The sequence below is a fragment of the Schistocerca cancellata genome, chromosome 6, assembly GCF_023864275.1.
Source record: "Schistocerca cancellata isolate TAMUIC-IGC-003103 chromosome 6, iqSchCanc2.1, whole genome shotgun sequence".
NCBI classification, from domain to species: Eukaryota; Metazoa; Arthropoda; class Insecta; order Orthoptera; family Acrididae; genus Schistocerca; species Schistocerca cancellata.
The window spans coordinates 211816850-211840145 of NC_064631.1; the positions used below are offsets into that span (position 1 = coordinate 211816850).

Consider the following 23296-nt stretch of genomic DNA (forward strand, 5'->3'; position numbering starts at 1 on the left):
GAAAGTGTGTCGGTATTACATTTATAAGTTAATGTGCTTGACTGTGCTGCTAAAGACAAACAAAATTAATTCTCATTTCAGTTTTTTGCCAGAATTATTTGCCTGACAAAAAAATCGACACAGAAGTAATTTTTAGGAAATTTATTTATTTTTTTACTGGCTGGCTTTCCACGATAGGGGGCACATTTTTTTCAAGATATAAGCAAAAAACTGACCAAAAACAGGCTTCTCACTTTCTTTTGTAGTTTTATCCTCGATATTTTATCACTTGTTTTGACAGCAAGCCACAAATTTGTTTTCAGCATCCCAAAAAACAAAGAGCAATCAAGCTCTAAGGTTTTGATTAAATTTCAGTCCTTTCTACTGTACACTACAGGGTTAGGGATATAGTACATTGCTGACACTAATTCGTGCAATGGATGGTGGCAATAGGCCTCAGTTCTATTTCAATGGCTATGTATAGGCACTGGCCTGGAAACCCTCTATTCGTTACATGTCCACATTTTTCCATAAAAATACAACACCACTCAAGCTATCATGAAAGTAAAAAAACAAAATTTTTCTGTCTTGCGTGCACTTTATTATTTCTTCTTTTGACTATGCATTTCAGCTAGCCTTCGTTATGGTGTATGTCATGAAGCAATACGTAAAATCATGAGAGATACAATTCTTTGCACATTACAGGATTTTTTTGAGAAATATCCACAGAACACACATTATTTCAGTAAGTCACAGGACAATATGTGCTCACAATCACATGGTGGACAAGAAGTCTCTGTAACCCCTAGTATCGAATGCTAATTGATTTGACTTGTTTTAATGAAGTACTGTGCTCACATGTAAAGTGTCCAATGTGTCAGAATGTCCCCCATCACATTGTAAACACATTTCCATATGCTCCACGTTCTTCTTGACATATTTTTCAGCATGTCTGGTGTTACAGTGCAAAATGCATTTTCAACAGCACTGCACAGTTCTTTTTTTGTAGTGCAATAATGTGCAGATAAAAGCACCTTAATGACGTCCCATAATGAGTTATCACATGTGGTGGGGTCAGGACTTCTTGGTGGCGACTTCAAGGGAGCTGGTGTTGCTAAGGAATCACAACCTATCCCTAGTGCTGAAAAATGTCCATTTAGGAACTTGTACACTGCAAGGAGGTGCTCCAACTTCCTGCAACCATATGCATCCTGTGAGGCTCCTTTCCTCAAGCGGAAGTATTAACCATGTTTGTAACATGTGTAAATAAATCACAGTCCCTCCAAAAAAGTATGGTCAACCAGAGTTTGTGATGTAATTGCTGCCCATATCATTAAGTGAGGCATGTTCCTTTCTAACTCGACTGTGTAATGAGGACTCTCTTTGACCCAAGTGACAACATTTCTAGCAAATAAGCTACGATAAATGTCCGTGTGTCCAATAACTCGTTTACGAACATTGACTCAAAAGGTATGACGTTACAGTCTTTTTTCATGTCAACTTTCATTGTTGTCCTCAGTATACTGTGTTCCAGAATACTTTTACATGTCAACTTAATAGAAAACTGTTCAATCAAAGCAGAGACTCTGGCACAGGCTACTTCTCATGTCTTCTTCCTTCCACTCTACAGCCTGTCTTTAACACTGCCAAAAGTAAAAGCACGCCTTTCCTAATCCAGAAGTGTTGCCTTTCATGGTTGAGCCTTACTAAATCTTTCCTGGAATGCTCCCATAATCTGTCTCGTTATCGGCTCTTTGTGTTGTCGTACACCCACACAAATTTGTCACTAAGTGCTCCTCAATAATGTAACTATGATTGCTCACATCTGCCATAGATACAAATTAAAACTCAACTGCGACTGCAGAAACATGTAAACATACATGAATTTCAACAGTTAATAAAAAGCAACATACTACCAACCTGCAAACAACATTTGATACAAAACAGGGGTTACTGGGTTATGGGGAGCTCTCATTCACACTGTATATGAGTAATACACGTACCAAGTATGTTATGTCAATATAATGGATATGTATATGTTTGTGTGAGGTGAAGGTGCATACTGGTTGTGATAAAGTAAGTCACAGTATGATATGTGCTCACAATCACAGGGTGTAGAAGAAGGCCCCCCTAACCCCTAGTACAGTTATTAATCAGCTGCCATCAGGTGGCACTCAACACACAATAAAAGTGCATGATTGAAGATTGGCAAGTGGGCACATGAATAAAATGTAAATGAGGTTAAAACGTACTTTCCATTTTTGTTAATATGTTAAGTAATCTTTAAAATAACAAATCCATATGGATTAATACATTTGCATCTGTATATCTCTCTTGAGATTTTAACAAACTTTATGTAATACACAATTTTCATAATGTATCGCAACTCGCACTACAATACTGCAGCACCAAATTTAAAGCTGCAGAAAACAATCAGCGACAGAATATAATAAAAAGCAATGACACAACTATAGGAAAATGACTCCAAGGCAACCAGTGTGTAATCCACGTGGAGTTAATAAAAGTAAGGTAGAGATGAAGGGGCTGGTTTGCCAAGCTGTCAAACGTCATAACCAATCATAAAAGATGTCAAAAAACCAATTTTTACTAAAATCATTCTGCCTGTTTATCACTCACTGTGTCTGCCTTTTTCTATGGGAGCATATCGCAAGTTTTTCCAAATTACTGTGTACAAAGTCTTTGGTGCTACATATAGGATTTTGAAGATTTCTGTAGTAAGGTCGAGACTGTGTTTCTCAGAACTTATGGTTCTTGTTGGACTCTTACATGTGCTTCCTATATCTTGTTGCAAAATTCAAACCACTTCGGCCTACATAAAATTTACTGCATTCCCTGCATTTGAGTTTTGTCACTACATTTCATTATATTCAGTTGCTGACTGTTTTCTGCTGTTGTTGGGCTCCACAATGTCTCTCATGTTGGTCTGCAGTCTTGCATTTGGTGGTGCATCATTGTTCTGTAAGCTGTCACACATTATACAAATCATACATTATGTAAAGTTTGTTAAAATCTCGTGAAAGTCATATAGATGCACATGTATTACTCCATATGAATTTTTTGTTTTAATGATTATTTAAAATATTAACTAAAATGAAAGTATATCTTTCGCAAAATTTATATTTTGGTCATGTTTGCACTTATCAATCATCAGTCAAATAGAGTGCCCCATTATTCTGTCTTGAGTACCATCCTGACGGTGGCCGAACAACTGACCTTTTTACCAGTGACTGTATCACCACCAATATGAACCTGCACTTTGTATGAACATGTTCTATTTGACGATATACATTCTACTGATATTTTGAAATTTTTGCTATGTATTACTCATGTACAAATATAGAAATGTACATTATTTATTGTGAGCACTTCTTATTCTGAGATTTACTGAAATAATGTATTTACCATGGATAATTCTCTTCTTGTGAAAAATATTTTGTAATGTGCAAAGATCTGTATATATCATGGTTTTACATTTTGTTCCATGACAGATCTGATGATGACAGCTAGCCTAAACACATAATCAAAATAAGAAATAATTAAGTGTGGCCAAGAAAGAAAAATTTTGTGCTTGTGCATGATTCTGGCCACTGACCCACACAACGATGTCCTGTGTGCTATATCATTATAGTCATTCATACCACAAAAATACATATGTGACATCATATAAAAGGTATCACACGAAGTAACGCTCCACAAGGACATTGCCACCACTATGTTGTGGGGTATCTTACTTTTTCATAACAATGATTTCATTTAATTACTCAGTGTCACTAGAAAGCAAACATAGAATTGTATACAAGGTTATAGCAAAACCATATTACAAAAGAATTCTGAAATCAGGGAAGCATTTTAGAAACTTCGTATACAACCAATGCATGAATTCTGTAAATTTAAACATTTTGTAGGAACTTACATTACTGATGCAGTCAACATTTTCTTTTGGCCTGCAGGTAACATTCACTTTCTCTCCATAAATACAGGAATTATAGTCAAATGGTTCACAGTCAATACAAGCTCCACCTAATTTTGTACACTCAACATTGGATGGACAATCTTCTGCCTAGGGAACAGAGATATTAATTAAAAATAAAACTGAATAGCAAGAAATACAATTTATATGTAAAAATAAGAAATTAAGATTGAAAACTACACTTAGATAAAACGTAGTCACAAATATTCAAATCAAAATAACTCTAGAAGAAGAAAAAAATATTAAACATGATTAATATTGAGTGTTTAAGAATTGGATTTTGCAAAACTGGAAGTAAAAGAAAACATACACGGAAGACAAGTTGAACACTGGTGGCAAAGACAGCAGGAAAACACTATCATTCACAATTTCATATTAAGAAATGTGTCTTACAAGTAAAACAAGAGCTAGGGTACTGAAGATGTGCATGTGCACATGCACACACAGGGTGATTATGTGATGATGATAAAAACTTTCAGGGGTGAGGGAGATTGGTAAATCTATCAATTTGATGTAACGGACCTTGTCCGGAAATGACTGAGCTGAAAGTAATGAGCGAAAATCTTTCTCATACCGGTGATAGTGGACCTCTTCTACTGTGAACTCTGCTTTCCAAATTTTGGGAGAAGGCAGTATGGACCAAAGCAACAAAAAATGTGCAATAAATATGGGCTCTAAAGTGCAAACCTTAAGGGGGGGATGTAATGGAAAATGTAAACATTTACTATAAAAAAATCATTACAGCCACATTTATTAAAGTCCAAATCTAAAATTTTGCAAGTGTAAAGCAAAAGAGGTGTGTTTTTAACATAAAAATATAATAAAATATGCAGGATTAATATTTTGCCAGAAATCTAATTTTTAATTTTTTATTGTCTTTTATAAAAAGCCATAACTCAAATTCTAATCATTCAATTAAACTGAGAATTTTATTGTAGTTTCCTGAGAAGGTTATACAACCACTGTATTGCAGTTATTAATTTATGGTACAAATTGTATCATTAACAGCATTTTTAATTTTTCACATCCAAAATTAACTTTTTTTTTCTACATACAATCATCTAAAAATCAGAATGTAATTGCAGGCTCTTGTATTTTGTCGTTCCAGGGAGACAGCAACATGTTGCGAACAGTTCCTGAAAATTTCATTGCATTAGCGCTTATACTTTTTGAGAAAAGACTTCTAATAATGTAAAAAATGTAAAACAGAGAAAATGAGGTTCAAAGATTTTCTTCTCATACTTCTACAAGTAATAAGCTTACCTCAATTTTAAAATCCTCCATACTGATACTCCTCACCCGCCGGGTTTCTCTTCTCTCCTCTTCGAATCTGCCTGGCGCGTGTTTGTAGGTAAGACACTGTTAGCTTTCTTGACCCTGCTCTCATCAATGGTGTAAAATGCTTTTGTTGTAATCACACCACGATCTATACCAACTCTCTTCAGCATTTCAATTCTGCCATTATTTACGTTATTGTAATATAAAACTACATCATAGATACCTATTTTGAGTACTTCAAGTCCATAGAATGTCCTTTTTGAGGATCTAATCCAAATTATATTATTGAGGCTTTCATTTGCATTTTATGTCTTTCCATGAAGACACTTCCTCAATAAATCGGGGTTTGCAAGAAACCTGAATGTGGGCTTAATTGCATTCATAACAGGTTCTGGTAATGAGTGTTTATGTGAATACATCTTATTTCTGTTGTGGAACTTACACCAACCGTCTTTTGGACACAGATTGTGCACTCCCATAAAATAACTGAAGAAAAAAAGTTTCTTTCAGAGTAAGCCTGCCTTTTCCTCCTAGTGGTTTTCCATCCTCAAGTACTTCACCTTTCTTCTCTTTTAGCAAGCAATGAAGCTTACCACCGAGCCTCTTTTGGATGAGGACAACACATTTCAACTTTTCTATTGTCGTATTGTATGGATCTTTATCTGTTACAGTTTGAAGAAAGAGGAGTCTCCATCACCAAAGTAGTTAGTATATCTAACACCATACTGGTCCTCTAGAACACCCTCACAACTGTACTAACTTCCATGAAACCCCCCCCCCCCCCCTCCACTTCAGCCACTATAATTTTTACAGCATGCTTTTCTTGCCACTGTTTCTCACTGTCTCCATTGTTGGACATTTTCCTTGTTGCACACTGGTGGCAGTATTTAGACATAATTTCTACATCTAAAGCTTCACCTGAGTCAATACCAATAACAGATGCAACTCCATACTGAGATGCATGACCCCTTTTCATCTACGTCCCATTTATAGACACTCAAAGGTCAGTAACATTTGTAGGAGATTCACTGTCGTGAATATCCACCCCAGGATCTATTTCTTTTTGGTTTATTTCCACCAATTTCTCCACTGCTTTCTTCATAGAAACTTGGGCATACAGCATCAGACATTTCTTTATTTATTTTTTCAAACCTTGCACAAAAATCACCACCTTCCCTGTCACGACCACGGCATCTCTGAGCATATGCTAATTTTTCATGAACATGAAAACTTTATAGCCCGGCAGAGAAGCTCTAAATCAATAACTCTGAATCCAGTAGAATCCATATCAATATCATTCACACACCTGTACAATTCTCCTGGCCCAAGTTTCGATGCTGAAGCTGAGAGTTTACGTTCTTCATTTTGAGCTGCTTCCTTTGTTGGTAAACCAATTTCCATGAAACCTCCATTTCCTAAACACAGTTTTTCCACCACCCATTATGCAAAAAGCTTGACTTCCACGTAAAGGTTCGCGAATTCAACCTTCCACCTACTAATGTGTGTTAGTATTGTCAAAACGTAAATAAACCACATGCAAGAAAGTTTTCAGGCAAAAAAAAAGATTTCAGGCAAAGAAAAAGATGTCAGCCAGAGATATAGATGTTAGCCAAAGATATCAAAAGAAAATAGCCTTCACACTGACAAAAATTCCGCTGAAGCAAGCAATGTCAGAAAAGGTGGGTGTGGCCGCCAGTGCAGAGTTTATCAGTTTAACAATTTACAGGCATTTCTAAAGCTGCTACCACGATAAAATTCATATACAACATAGATTAAACTGTGTAGATCAAAAAAATAATATTTTTGAAAAATTGATTTTTTCGACCAAAATCGATTACATCCCCCCTTAACATTTTGAGGACCAGCACCTTAGACACACTCTCGGTATAGTGGACTGGCCATTTTTGGAGTTTTCTTAAGTGTCACTGGCATGTTTCTATTTACGAAATCTTGAAACAAAAAACATATTATGAAAGAACAGTCTTTAAGGTTTATTTTAAACATTTATTTTAATTATATTGGTTGATGACAAAATTAATAACAACAAACATAAAATGTATGAAGTCGGTTTCACAAAAAAATGTGTTTTTTAGTTTTGAGTAAATTCACAGGTAATTAATTAGCTTCAGTGTGGAAGATTCTGAAGCATTCTGGCATGCAGAGTGGTACATTGCAGTCTGGACACCACCAGCTGGTTTCCTTCCTACCCGCTTTACCACTAGATTTTTTTGTCTTCTCAGAGCAAACTGTACACACACTAGTTGGACACTCCTTCTTCTCAATGGCTGGAATTTTTTCTGCAAAGTGTCATGCTAAAAGTCTGTTACTGTGAGCTTGACTTGCCAAATTTGTACCTTTGTGAATCAGTCCTTCACCAATCTGTCGTAGAAAAGTGGCAAAATGGCAGCCCTTTCTTTGAGCAGGAGTCCTCGTTTCCCAGCATAAGACAAATGCATCTGTTGTAGCCATTATAAGAATATGGAAGAACAATTTAGTCCACCACTTCATCTGTTTCCTCCTAAATGCTAGTAATAAATCATCTGATCACTCCTGTCGACCCCCGTTTTGTAAATATTATAGCCAAGAATGGCATCTGGTTTTGATTTTACTTTGACCTTTTATGAACAGACATGTCAGAGCTGGTCATTTTGTGCACATTGGACAGGCATAGTACATCTCTTGTGTCTTTCACTTCAAACAAAGCAGATGATTCCTCCTCATTAACACAGACTCATACCTTTTCAGTGTTTTGGAAACAATTTCATTTGGTAGTTCTTTGCAGTTAGTCATGCATGTACCTACTGCTTTCGTTTTATGCTGTCACAGAAAATCGAATACTGCTGGTGAACTATAAAATCTGTACATGTAAACAGTGTGGTCTTTTCCCAGGTAATCTGCTACCAACCTCTCAAATAATAGTATTATGGAGTTGTCTTATGTTCCTTTCCTGGCATATACCTCCAGTGTAAGAACATAACCAGTTTTGGAATCGCACACAATAAACATCTTGATTCCATACTCATCAGGTTTAGTTTTTAAGTAAACTCAAAATGCCACTCTTACATGAAAACCACACATGCCTTCATTAATAGTGAGGTTTTTTGATCGGTAAAATGATTTCTGTGATTCTAATAAGAATCCCCCCATGAACCATGGATCCTCCCCCCATGAACCATGGACCTTGCCGTTGGTGGGGAGGCTTGCGTGCCTCAACGATACAGATAGCCGTACTGTAGGTGCAACCACAACGGAGGGGTATCTGTTGAGAGGCCAGACAAATGTGTGATTCCTGAAGAGGGGCAGCAGCCTTTTCAGTAGTTGCAGGGGCAACAGTCTGGATGATTGACTGATCTGGCCTTGTAACATTAACCAAAATGGCCTTGCTGTTGTGGTACTGCGAACGGCTGAAAGCAAGGGGAAACTACAGCCGTAATTTTTCCCGAGGGCATGCAGCTTTACTGTATGGTTAAATGATGATGGCTTCCTCTTGGGTAAAATATTCCGGAGGTAAAATAGTCCCCCATTCGGATCTCCGGGCGGGGACTACTAAAGAGGACGTTGTTATCAGGAGAAAGAAAATTGGCATTCTACGGATTGGAGCGTGGAATGTCAGATCCCTTAATCGGGCAGGTAGGTTAGAAAGTTTAAAAAGGGAAATGGATAGGTTAAAGTTAGATATAGTGGGAATTAGTGAAGTTCGGTGGCAGGAGGAACAAGACTTTTGGTCAGGTAAATACAGGGTTATAAATACAAAATCAAATAGGGTTAATGCGGGAGTAGGTTTAATAATGAATAGGAAAATAGGAGTGTGGGTAAGCTACTACAAACAGCATAGTGAACGTATTATAGTGGCCAAGATAGACACGAAGCCCATGCCTACTACAGTAGTACAAGTTTATATGCCAACTAGCTCCGCAGATGACGAAGAAATTGAAGAAATGTATGATGAAATAAAAGAAATTATTCAGGTAGTGAAGGGAGACGAAAAATTAATAGTCATGGGTGACTGGAATTCGACAGTAGGAAAAGGGAGAGAAGGAAACATAGTAAGTGAATATGGATTGGGGCTAAGAAATGAAAGAGGAAGCCGTCTGTTTTGAATTTTGCGCAGGGCATAACTTAATCATAGCTAACACTTGGTTTAAGAATCATGATAGAAGGTTGTATACATGGAAGAACCCTGGAGATACTAAAAGGTATCAGATAGATTATATAATGGTAAGACAGAGATTTAGGAACCAGGTCTTAAATTGTAGGACATTTCCAGGGGCAGATGTGGACCCTGTAGTTTAAAACTGAAGATATTGCAAAAAGGTGGGAATCTGAGATGGGAACTGGATAAACTGACAGAACCAGAGGTTGTACAGAGTTTCAGGGACAGCATAAGAAAACAATTGACAGGAATGGGGGAAAGAAATACAGTAGAAGACGAATGGGTAGCTCTGAGGGATGAAGTAGTGAAGGCAGCAGAGGATCAAGTAGGTAAAAAGACGAGGGCTAGTAGAAATCCTTGGGTAACAGAAGAAATATTGAATTTAATTGATGAAAGGAGAAAATATAAAAATGCAGTAAATGAAGCAGGCAAAAAGGAATACAAACGTCTCAAAAATGAGATCGACAGGAAGTGCAAAATGGCTAAGCAGGGATGTCTAGAGGACAAATGTAAGGATGTAGAGGCTTATCTCACGACGGGTAAGATAGATACAGCCTACAGGAAAATTAAAGAGACCTTTGGAGAAAAGAGAGCCACTTGTATGAATATCAAGAGCTAAGATGGAAACCCAGTTCTAAGCCAAGAAGGGAAAGCAGAAAGGTGAAAGGAGTATATACAGCGTCTATACAAGGGCAATGTACTTGAGGATAATATTATGGAAATGGAAGAGGATGTAGATGAAGAAGAAAGGGGAGATACGATACTGCGTGAAGAGTTTGACAGAGCACTGAAAGACCTGAGTCGAAACAAGGCCCCCGGAGTAGACAACATTCCATTGGAACTACTGACGGCCTTGGGAGAGCCAGTCCTGACAAAACTCTACCTTCTGGTGAGCAAGATGTATGAAACAGGCAAAATACCCTCAGACTTCAAGAAGAATATAACAATTCCAATCCCAAAGAAAGCAGGTGTTGACAGATGTGAAAATTACCGAACTATAAGTTTAATAAGCCACAGCTGCAAAATACTAACACGAATTCTTTACAGACGAATGGAAAAACTAGCAGAAGCCGACCTCGGGGGAGATCAGTTTGGATTCCGTAGAAATACTGGAACACTTGAGGCAATACTGACCTTACGACTTATCTTAGAAGAAAGATTAAGGAAAGGCAAACCTACATTTCTAGCATTTGTAGACTTAGAGAAAGCTTTTGACAATGTTGATTGGAATACTCTCTTGCAAATTCTAAAGGTGGCAGGGGTAAAATACAGGGAGCGAAAGGCTATTTACAATTTGTAGAGAAACCAGATGGCAGTTATTAGAGTCGAGGGACATGAAAGGGAAGCAGTGGTTGGGAAGGGAGTAAGACAGGGTTGTAGCCTCTCCCCGATGTTATTCAATCTGTATATTGAGCAAGCAGTGAAGGAAACAAAAGAAAAATTCGGAGTAGGTATTAAAATCCATGGAGAAGAAATAAAAACTTTGAGGTTCGCCGATGACATTGTAATTCTGTCAGAGACAGCAAAGGACTTGGAAGAGCAGTTGAACGGAATGGACAGTGTCTTGAAAGGAGGATATAAAATAAACATCAACAAAAGCAAAACGAGGATAATGGAATGCAGTCGAATTAAGTCGGGTGATGCTGAGGGAATTAGATTAGGAAATGAGACACTTAAAGTAGTAAAGGAGTTTTGCTATTTGGGGAGCAAAATAACTGATGATGGTCGAAGTAGAGAGGATATAAAATGTAGACTGGCAATGGCAAGGAAAGCGTTTCGGAAGAAGAGGAATTTGTTAACATCGAGTATAGATTTAAGTGTCAGGAAGTCGTTTCTGAAAGTATTTGTAGCCATGTATGGAAGTGAAACATGGACAATAACTAGTTTAGACAAGAAGAGAATAGAAGCTTTCGAAATGTGGTGCTACAGAAGAATGCTGAAGATTAGATGGGCAGATCATGTAACTAATGAGGAGGTATTGAATAGGATTGGGGAGAAGAAAAGTTTGTGGCACAACTTGACTAGAAGAAGGGATCGGTTGGTAGGACATGTCCTGAGGGATCACAAATTTAGCACTGGAGGGCAGCGTGGAGAGTAAAAATTGTAGAGGGAGACCAAGAGATGAATACACTAAGCAGATTCAGAAGGATGTAGGTTGCATTAGGTACTGGGAGATGAAGGAGCTTGCACAGGATAGATTAGCATGGAGAGCTGCATCAAACCAGTCTCAGGACTGAAGACCACAACAACAACAATAAGAAATAATCCAGGATTGGCCTGATTTTATGCATGAGGTCACACTGAGGTTGACTTTTCAGAACGTAAGTTGCATTGTAATTCAAATGCAGGTTTGATAATATTGCCTTGAATCTGTTTCTGGCCATAACAAAAACATGGGCAATATTATCAAATGCAGGTTTGATAATATTGCCTTGAATCTGTTTCTGGCCATAACAAAAACATGGGCAATATTATCAAATGCAGGTTTGATAATATTGCCTTGAATCTGTTTCTGGCCATAACAAAGACATGGGAGACCAGTAATTTGTCAATTTTGGTTTTTTCACAGTACACATGTGGACAAATATGCCAAAAAACAAATACATTTCATGCAGCTTTACTCCCACCCACGAATTACAAAAACTGTGAGGCTTTATCCTAGAAGCTGCTTTGAGTTTGTCATAAAAAGACTCTGCATATTTATCTGTTTTGGATTTTGTGTGTTTCATTATGGGATTGGGGAAAAAAGATCGAAAACACAGCAAGAGGAGTGGAATTCTCATGAACAGCTGCCTAGGCTGCACGTCAGCAAAGTTCCAGCCTTATTCGGCATCAGAGTTTTTTTGCGTGAAATTCGTTGCCTCTTTGTTGGAGGTAAAGACAGCTGTGTTGCAGCTGACACCTGCGTTGTTGAGGATTTACTTTGTTCAGTAAACATCGGCTGCACACATGCAAGCTCATCAGATTCCTCTGCAAGATAGACAAGATGAACAGAAATAAATTTTCTGCTAACTGAAGCAACTCAAGCAATGTAAGTCGTAATAACAATACTGAAGGAAGATTGCACTAGAGAGCTCCTTACCTGTATCTGAATCCTCTTCATTCTCTTCATATTCAGACATTTCTTACTCAGAACCAGAATCGTCCGATTCTCTTTCTAAGGCTTCTAAAATTTCTTTCTTACTCAGAAAATGTGACACATTTGAGAGAAAAATTAACAAGAAATGGCAAGCAGTAACGACGACATTTGAAACTCATGGTTACACCCATGCACAATGGCGCAGCGTCTCACGGAATCTACTATGCTTATCTTACAGTTTATTTTGACGCAGTTCTAAAACCAGAACACAGAGGTGAGCAGCAGCCAATGGACATATAGGCAGCATTACCACAGTAGCCTGCCTGCTTCTGGATGGCTAATAAGCTGTGAGCGGCATGCAACAGCTGCCCAACCTATACTCGGGTGCGGTCGTTTTGAAGCAATTCTGTGGCCTGACCTACACTCGGGCTTGGTCGCCAAAGTGTTAAGAACTACGAGCATTTGTTCATTAGAAGAGCTGTATTCACAGTAGCAAGGATGAACAAATGCTTAGCTCCTAAGGTACGCACTTCAGAGCTCATATTTACTGAACATTTTTTATTGTTTTGGTCCATACACCTTCATGGAATCAACCTGTAGATACATATAAATACAAATACTGCTCAACGCATCTTTCATGCAATGTCCATCAAAAAAATTAAATTTTAAAGCGGAATTTTGCATGCTCATTTGACAGAGGGGGACCATATCAATTCAGTACAATATTTGTTTTAGCTATGGATATTAACAGTGACAGTAACACACAAAGAATATGAAGTATTCCTGCAGTGACAGCACTGCCCTGGCCTGCACTGACTGCCCTCACCATGTGGCAGTGCTACTCAGTCACAGCCTATCCTTCATGTTGTACTCTCCCTGTTCACAAATACTGATAAAACGAATATCACACTAGACTAATTTGAAACTGCTCAAGCAAACGGACACATAAAACTCTGGTTTAAAAATGTTCTTGTCTGTGATAGGAAATAAACTAAAACCTTCTGCTGATGTTAGGTGTTGTATGAAAGACGCAATGAACAGTTTTTGTTTGGGCTGACTCCAGCTACACATTGCAAAAATGGAATTGCAAATATCTGCTAAAACATGGGAGAAAATGTGCTAGCCAACTCTTGAGAAGGACACTCTGTATGTGTGTGTGTGTGTGTGTGTGTGTGTGTGTGTGTGTGTGTGTGTGTGTGTGTGTGTGTGGAGGGGAAGCCGAAGGGGGGGGGGGCAGAGGGGAGGGGGGTGAAGAGGTGGCAGGGCACATTGACTTGCGACTCTGAGTAATATATTTTTAAATACCATTAACTTTTATCCCTTGTCCATTGTCATTTTGCCCATTCCAAACATTTTAGAATCTTCTTGCCATCTTAAGCTGTTGCATATTGCTTTCAATATTCATTCAATTTTTCACTTTGATGTCTGGTAAACAAAGTGTATTTCATCTAACTGCATGGAGTGTATAAACACAGTGTCACAAATTACCTTGTTTGCTAATAGTGAAAAACAAACAATTCCTTGAAAATGCATAGAAAACGAAGAATAATTGAATCATTCATTCACACATCAAATTCTGTAAATCCCAACCTGGAGGAGTGCCTTCACAGCTATGAAATCTACTAACTCTGATTATTATGGAAATTATTTTTAAATTATTGTGTGTGTGTGTTAATGCATACTGGGAGAAAACAGCTGATTCAGATTTCAGCAGGAAAAAATGAATCAGTAGTAATTTATTATTGTTGTTGTTGTTGTTGTGATCTTCAGTCCAGAGACTGGTTTGATGCAGCTCTCCATGCTACTCTATCCTATACAAATTATGAGGTGAACCCTCTTCTAACCTATAGATACCGCATATAAAAAGAAAAAGCTGTATTATTCCAGATTAAATTCACTGAACATGCCTTAAAGTAAATGGTGAAACATGTCTACAGTAAGTACATATATAGACTGCAATAAGGAAGAGGCATTTCAATTTCTAAAATGAGAGAGTACAGCATTATTCAACTAAATAATAATTTTGGGAAGAGGCATTTCAAATTTCTAAAATGAGAGAGTACAGCATAATTCAACTAAATAATAATTTTAAAGTATTATTTTAAAAGTGTGAACCCACTGGCATGGTAGTAGGGTATCACTTCTGCTCGCTGTACAACAGATTTGGGGAGGTGAGAGACATCTTTGTTTGATGCCCTATCATTTCAAGTCAGTTCTGCCAGGCAGCCTTATGTTATTTTAGATAGTTCCCTGCATTTGTCTAGACAAATACTGGGCTAGTTAACCTCATTCGCCTCAGTTACATGATAAACACTTACATATGAAAAATGTGAGAAAGAAAACTGGCGTTCTACGGATCAGAGTGTGGAATGTCAGATCCCTTAATCGGGCAGGTAGGTTGGAAAATTTAAAAAGGGAAATGGATAGGTTAAAGTTAGATATAGTGGGAATTAGTGAAGTTCGGTGGCAGGAGGAACAAGACTTCTGGTCAGGTGACTACAGGGTTATAAACACAAAGTCAAATAGGGGTAATGCAGGAGTAGGTTTAATAATGAATAGGAAAATAGGAATGCGGGTAAGCTACTACAAACAGCATAGTGAACGCATTATTGTGGCCAAGATAGATACGAAGCCCACACCTACTACAGTAGTACAAGTTTATATGCCAACTAGCTCTGCAGATGACAAAGAAATTGAAGAAATGTATGATGAAATAAAAGAAATTATTCAGATAGTGACGGGAGACGAAAATTTAATAGTGACTGGAATTCGAGTGTAGGAAAAGGGAGAGAAGGAAACATAGTAGGTGAATATGGATTGGGGCTAAGAAATGAAAGAGGAAGCCGCCTGGTAGAATTTTGCACAGAGCACAACTTAATCATAGCTAACACTTGGTTTAAGAATCATGATAGAAGGTTGTATACATGGAAGAACCCTGGAGATACTAAAAGGTATCAGATAGATTATATAATGATAAGACAGAGATTTAGGAACCAGGTTTTAAATTGTAAGACATTTCCAGAGGCAGATGTGGACTCTGACCACAATGTATTGGTTATGACCTGTAGATTAAAACTGAAGAAACTGCAAAAAGGTGGGAATTTAAGGAGATGGGACCTGGATAAATTGAAAGGACCAGAGGTTGTACAGAGTTTCAGGGACAGCATAAGAAAACAATTGACAGGAATGGGGGAAAGAAATACAGTAGAAGACGAATGGGTAGCTCTGAGGGATGAAGTAGTGAAGGCAGCAGAGGATCAAGTAGGTAAAAAGACGAGGGCTAGTAGAAATCCTTGGGTAACAGAAGAAATATTGAATTTAATTGATGAAAGGAGAAAATATAAAAATGCAGTAAATGAAGCAGGCAAAAAGGAATACAAACGTCTCAAAAATGAGATCGACAGGAAGTGCAAAATGGCTAAGCAGGCATGGCTAGAGGACAAATGTAAGGATGTAGAGGCTTATCTCACTAGGGGTAAGATAGATACTGCCTACAGGAAAATTAAAGAGACCTTTGGAGATAAGAGAACCACTTGTATGAACATCAAGAGTTCAGATGGAAACCCAGTTCTAAGCCAAGAAGGGAAAGCAGAAAGGTGGAAGGAGTATATAGAGCGTCTATACAAGGGCAATGTACTTGAGGACAATATTATGGAAATGGAAGAGGATGTAGATGAAGAAGAAAGGGGAGATACGATACTGCGTGAAGAGTTTCACAGAGCACTGAAAGACCTGAGTCGAAACAAGGCCCCCGAAGTAGACAACATTCCATTGGAACTACTGACGTCCTTGGGAGAGCCAGTCCTGACAAAACTCTACCTTCTGGTGAGCAAGATGTATGAAACAGGCAAAATACCCTCAGACATCAAGAAGAATATAATAATTCCAATCCCAAAGAAAGCAGGTGTTGACAGATGAGAAAATTACCGAACTATAAGTTTAATAAGCCACAGCTGCAAAATACTAACACGAATTCTTTACAGACGAATGGAAAAACTAGCAGAAGCCGACCTCGGGGGAGATCAGTTTGGATTCCGTAGAAATACTGGAACACGTGAGGCAATACTGACCTTACGACTTATCTTAGAAGAAAGATTAAGGAAAGGCAAACCTACATTTCTAGCATTTGTAGACTTAGAGAAAGCTTTTGACAATGTTGATTGGAATACTCTCTTGCAAATTCTAAAGGTGGCAGGGGTAAAATACAGGGAGCGAAAGGCTATTTACAATTTGTACAGAAACCAGATGGCAGTTATTAGAGTCGAGGGACATGAAAGGGAAGCAGTGGTTGGGAAGGGAGTAAGACAGGGTTGTAGCCTCTCCCCGATGTTATTCAATCTGTATATTGAGCAAGCAGTGAAGGAAACAAAAGAAAAATTCGGAGTAGGTATTAAAATCCATGGAGAAGAAATAAAAACTTTGAGGTTCGCCGATGACATTGTAATTCTGTCAGAGACAGCAAAGGACTTGGAAGAGCAGTTGAACGGAATGGACAGTGTCTTGAAAGGAGGATATAAAATAAACATCAACAAAAGCAAAACGAGGATAATGGAATGTAGTCGAATTAAGTCGGGTGATGCTGAGGGAATTAGATTAGGAAACGAGACACTTAAAGTAGTAAAGGAGTTTTGCTATTTGGGGAGCAAAATAACTGATGATGGTCGAAGTAGAGAGAATATAAAATGTAGACTGGCAGTGGCAAGGAAAGCGTTTCTGAAGAAGAGAAATTTGTTAACATCGAGTATAGATTTAAGTGTCAGGAAGTCATTTCTGAAAGTATTTGTATGGAGTGTAGCCATGTATGGAACTGAAACATGGACGGTAAATAGTTTGGACAAGAAGAGAATAGAAGCTTTCGAAATGTGGTGCTACAGAAGAATGCTGAAGATTAGGTGGGTAGGTCACATAACTAATGAGGAAGTATTGAATAGGATTGGGGAGAAGAGAAGTTTGTGCACAACTTGACCAGAAGAAGGGATCGGTTGGTAGGACATATTCTGAGGCATCAAGGGATCACCAATTTAGTATTGGAGGGCAGCGTGGAGGGTAAAAATCGTAGGGGGAGACCAAGAGATGAATACACTAAGCAGATTCAGAAGGATGTAGGTTGCAGTAGGTACTGGGAAATGAAGAAGCTTGCACAGGATAGAGTAGCATGGAGAGCTGCATCAAACCAGTCTCAGGACTGAAGACCACAACAACAACAACATGAAAAATGTATCTACATAGTAACACACACACACACACACACACACACACACACACACACACACACACAGAGAGAGAGAGAGAGAGAGAGAGAGAGAGAGAGAGATTTCAACACATGTAAGACTACCTTTGAGATAATCTCAAGTTACATCATCTGGATTTGTGTGTTTCAATGCTTTAACAAGTTGCAAAGTTTAGAATTCATAAATGCGGTTTGTTCATTTGTACTACTTAAATGACAACAAAAAACACTAAAAGGGAGTCTGCTATACCAATAAGACCAGTGAAAACAGAGAAACATAACTATTTCATAAATATACATATGAATGGTAGATACTACATGACCAGAGAGAGAGAGACTGATGTTCAATATAAGTTCAATGTGTTATACGGTACCTGCTAGGATGAGTCATATTGTGAAGCTACACTAATTAGAGAAATTCAAAGAAAATTAATAAATGATAAATATTTTTTTGTAATAAATGGCAGTATATGCTTAAAAAGCAAGTGATTAAGGCATCAAATGATGACAACAACAACAACAACAACAACAACAACAACAACAACAATAATAATAATAACCTACATGTTCTGCGTGCAAACTGGTGGGAAAGAGAAATAGAGCTTCAATAAACTTAAATTAAAAAGAGGAATTGTTCATATATTTCAACATGAATTTACAATGCACCACCAGTTATCAAACTTTTAAAACCACCATAAATTAAATATTTAATACCAGAAGTAAAAAAAATTAACTTTCAAGTAACTAAATACATAAATTTTTAAATTATATCATTTTCAGAAACATACCTTTTTTTATTCGTCACTAAAAATGTTAGCAGTCCAAGCCATGGGTGAACTATAAATATAAAGGCTGAACATGTGTGTAAGTGAAAACACTCTCACATGGAGAGAGAATGAAAATACTCATAACTTGCATAACATCAGAGTCTTTTGACAGTCAGTTGTCTCAGATAAAGTGAAACCACTTGAGAGAGTTATTAAAAAAACATTCATATGGCTGATGTGACTGCAGAGACTGCTTCAATTCTTTTTTGCTTCAGGTAACTGAAAAAGCCGACTGAATGGAAAAACAATTGACTGGCCTATGGGTTGTTAAAACCAGTTAATTGTCTCATCATTACCCATGACCCATTTAAGGGGATCCAACAGTTCTCATCCCTATAGTTTAATTGCTAAGCAAAGTATATAAGCAGAGCGAAGATGAATAGGGAATCATTCTAGTGATGACACAGAAATGGTGAAATTCACTGATATAAGTGACTTTGGCAAAGGGCCTGGTGCCTGGGAACAAGCATCTCGGAAACAGAAAGCTGGTTTGCTGTTCATATGCTATTGTTGTGAGCACCTATGGAAAGGGGTTTAGGGATGGTGAAATCACAAATAGATGACGAAGTGTTGGACATCAATGCCACATCACAGAACACGGAGGTCGGTGGCTTGTCAGCTAAGTAAAGCAGGATAGGCAGTAATCTGTGACATATTTGATGACAGCACAATACTGGTGCAGGTCCAAGTGCTTCAGAGCACACTGTTCAGTGCATATTGATGCCTACGGGCCTCTGTGGTGGATGACACATGTTCCTATGTTGACACAATGCCATAGTCAATTACAATTGCAATGGGTATAGGTATAGAGTCACCTGGATAGGATGATAGATCAATGGAAATGTGTCACCTAGTTGGATGCACCACATTTCTTGTTACACGAAGTTGATGGTCATGTCCGGGCACACTTATCCTCACAAACAGTTGCTTGAACCTTGTACCATGCCATGGATGTAGGCCAGTGGCGGCAGTATTATGGTTTGGGGGGCATCCACATGGTTTCCATAAGAGCTGCTGTAGTTATTGAAGGCACCTTGACAGCTGTGAAGTATGTGAATGTTAGTGTGGACTACCTGCATCCCTTCACACTTTATGTCTGCCCCAATGGAGATGTCACCTTCCAGCAGATTAACTGTCTGTTTCACAATGCCAGAATCGTTCTACAGTGGTTTAGGAGCCCGATTGTGAACTAACAATATTTCGTCATCAAATTCACCTGATCTGAAGCTGATGTATGGGGTGATTATAATTAAAGTTAAACTTTCAAACTGCTGTAGAAATAACACCATTGGTCAGAATGATGACAAATTGCAACGAAATATTATCGGAGGAGGGGGAAAACATATGGCTAAAGAAAAATAAATACTTCCAAAATGTAGCAATAGATGGCACTGTAAGGATCATAATTTAATAGTGGTCAACTACAAATGACGAATGAATCACACAACAATGCCTAAGGTGTACATTTGACGTTAAACTGTACTACTCTGTGTGCATGAGTGTACAGGTGTGATACTGTTAGTTACGTAAGCTCATCCACCACAGCAAGATCAAATGACATCAGATGGGAATCGGTTTTTGATTGTCCTGCGGAAAAAAACCACATAAAAAGCATCACTCACATCACTTTTTAATTGTCCTGAGGCCAAAAACCGCATAAAAACCAAATCGTATTATTAATTTCCATGTGATTGGCGCAAAACATGGTCAATGTGCTGTCCACCGTTTTCTGCAACAAGTTGAAATCAAGAAACACCATGTTCCACAACTGATTGAAGTGTTTCCGGGGTCACGGTCAGAATGTGTTGCGCAATGTGTGCCTTCAATGCAGCTAAGTTCGCAATCAGAATGCTGGACACAACATCTTTCAGATAGTCCCACAGCCAGAAGTCACACGGATTAAGACCTGGTAATCGGGACGGTCAGGCTGTATGGAAATGGCGGCTGAGAATTTTAGCATTTCTGAAACAGTGCTTCCGCAGCTGCTTACCTGGATTTGCAATGTGCGGAGGTGCCCCATCTTGCACAAAAATGATCCCATCCACATTGTTGGAGAGCTGGAATGACGTGGTTGCCCAAAAGACACTCATAGCGCCTACCAGTGATGGTACAGGTAACAGGGTGGGAAGCACCTGTCTCTTCGAAAAAATACTGCCCTATGATGAATGATGCTGTAAACCCACACCACACAGTGACCTTTTCAAGATGAAGAGGTACTGGTTGATTTGTGTGAGGATTTTCCGTTGCCCATGTTCGACAATTCTGTGTACTGACACATAGGTTGGTTGGGTGGATGGGTGGATGGGTGGAGAAGGAAGCAAACTATGCGGTCATTAGTCCCTCCGACCTTAGATTAACTAAAACCGATAAAATCCCACATTAAAAGAGGGAAGTACAGTATCCATAAAATGATCAACTATTGACAGGGAAAGAAGGAAAAGGATGGAAGAAGAGGTGAGGGAGAGAAAGTGACTAATGACAGAGGCGTGAAGGGAGAAGCATGGGAGATAAGAGAGATGCTCAAGACATAACAGACCCCACAAGGAAAGGAGGGGCGAAAAGGGGGGGGGGGCCAAGAGTGCCCGCCATCCCCTCCACTCACCGATAAGGTGGAAGGTCCCTCCCTTAAATAAAGCAATAAAATCCCCTATCACAAATAAAACGTAAAACGAGATCTGCCATTGAGGCATTGTCAGCCAACACCAGGGGTAGCGGGTCTGGAAAGCTAAAATTCCATCACAGGGTGGCTAAGTTGGGGCAGTCCAATAAGATGTGAGCCACAGTCAACATCGATCCACAACGACAGAGAGGGGGGTCCTCCCGACGGGAGGAGATAACCGTGAGTCAATCAAGCACGGCCGATGCGGAACCTATGTAGGATGACAGAGGCCTTATGAGAGGTCCAGGAGGAGGACCGCCATGGAGTTGTAGAATCCTTAATTGCCCTGAGCCTGTTCGGTGAAGAAAGAGTGTGTCTTTCTGCATCCCAAAGGCCCAAAACCTGACGACGTAATACCGAGCGAAGGTCTATTTCTGGAATGCCAATAGCAAGAGATGGCCTGGTAGTAGCTAACTTAGCCAGTCAATTGGCAAGTTCATTTCCAGGAATCCCAACATGGCCTGGGGTCCAAACGAAAACCACCAAGCATCCACGTTGAGCAAGGAGAGAAAGTGAGTCCTGGATAGCGATGACCAACGGGTGGCGAGAGAAGTACTGGCCGATAGCGTGCAAACCGCTCAATGAGTCACTACAGATAGTGAAGGATGGTCCTGAGCAAGAGCGGATATGGTTCAGTGCGTGCAAGATGGCTACCAATTCTGCAGTAAAAATACTACAGCCATCAGGCAAGGAGTGAAGTTCTGTGCGTCATGCATACGTGTAAGCAAAACCAGTGCGACCAGCAACCATGGAGCCATCAGTATAGATCACTTCTGAACTCTGGAATGAACTGAGGAGACAGGAGAATTGGTGGCGAAGAGCCATCAGAGAGACAGAATCCTTTGAATCGATTGAGAGATCAAGACAGAGCTGTGGCTGAGAGACACACCAAGGAGGCGTACATGCGTGAGCAGAGAAGAGAGGCAGTAAATGGAATTGCTATAGCTCAGAAAAGAGCAACTGAATGCGGGCAGCCATGGTAAGCCCACATTGTGGCCGCCACTACGGCAGGGTGGTCTCCGTGTCTGGATAAAGGAGACCATAATTAGGGTGCTTTGGGGTGCAGCGAATGCGGAGCGCATAAGATATCAGCTGTTGTTGGTGCAAAACTCACAGTGGTGGAATCCCTGCCTCTGCGAGAAGGCTAAGTACAGGGCTAGTCCGGAAGGCACCAGTCGCAAGTTGGACCCCACAGTGGTAGATGGGGTCTAGGATCTGCAGCGTCGAATGCTGCACAGAACCATAGATAGGACTTCCATAGTCTAAATGAGACTGGACCAACGCTTGAGACAATCGCAGGAGAACAGAGCGGTCTGCACCCCAGGCGGTATTGCACAGACAACTAAGAACACCGAGATGGGACCAGCACGTCCTCTTCAGCTGGCGAAGATGAGGGAGCCATGTCAACCGGGTATCGAAGACCAGACCCAAGAAGTGATGGGTGTTCACTATCTTGAGGGGCTGGCCATCGAGGAACAGTTCTGGATGTGGATGGACTGTACAGCGATGGCAGAAATGCATGACACATGTCTTGGCCATTGAAAACTGAAAGCCATGGGAGAGAGCCCATGAGTGCACCTGGCAGATTGCCCCCCCCCCTGCCCCCCCTCCACCCCATAGACGGCGTTCTGCAGCGCCCATTACGGAGGAAGCGAGGTAGATACAAAAATCGTCAGCATACAAAGAGGGGGACACTGTCGGCCCAACAGCTGTCACCAGACCATTAATGGCTATGAGAAAGAGAGGGACGCTCAGCACAGAACCCTGTGAAACCCCATTTTCTTGCCGATGGGGAGTACTGCATGAGCAGCGAACTTGGACCCGGAAAGATTGACAAGAAAGGAAGTTACAGATAAAAATGGGCAGAGCATCACAAGGCCCCATTTGTAAAGGGTGGAAAGGATGTGGTGGTGCCATAGGCTTTATGTAGGTCAAAGAAGAATGAAATGAGGTGTTGCTGATGGGCAAAAGCCGGCCGAACAGCAGTCTCCAGGTGGACCAAGTTATCTATGGTAGATCGGCCACAGCAAAAACCATCTTGAATCGATGACAAAAGGTCGTGGGATTCAAGGATCCAAAACAGCGGCCGATTCGCTTGCA

At 39.6% G+C, this 23296-nt stretch overlaps 1 protein-coding gene across 1 annotated transcript in view; it reads right to left on the bottom strand.

Moving 5' to 3' along the window:
- Positions 1–23296, bottom strand: part of LOC126191373 (TM2 domain-containing protein almondex) — a 115683-nt gene that overhangs the window by 38680 nt on the left and 53707 nt on the right. The window contains exon 3 of the mRNA XM_049932219.1: positions 3914–4060. Coding sequence (XP_049788176.1) covers positions 3914–4060 — 147 coding nt within the window. The remainder of the gene's footprint in view (positions 1–3913; positions 4061–23296) is intronic.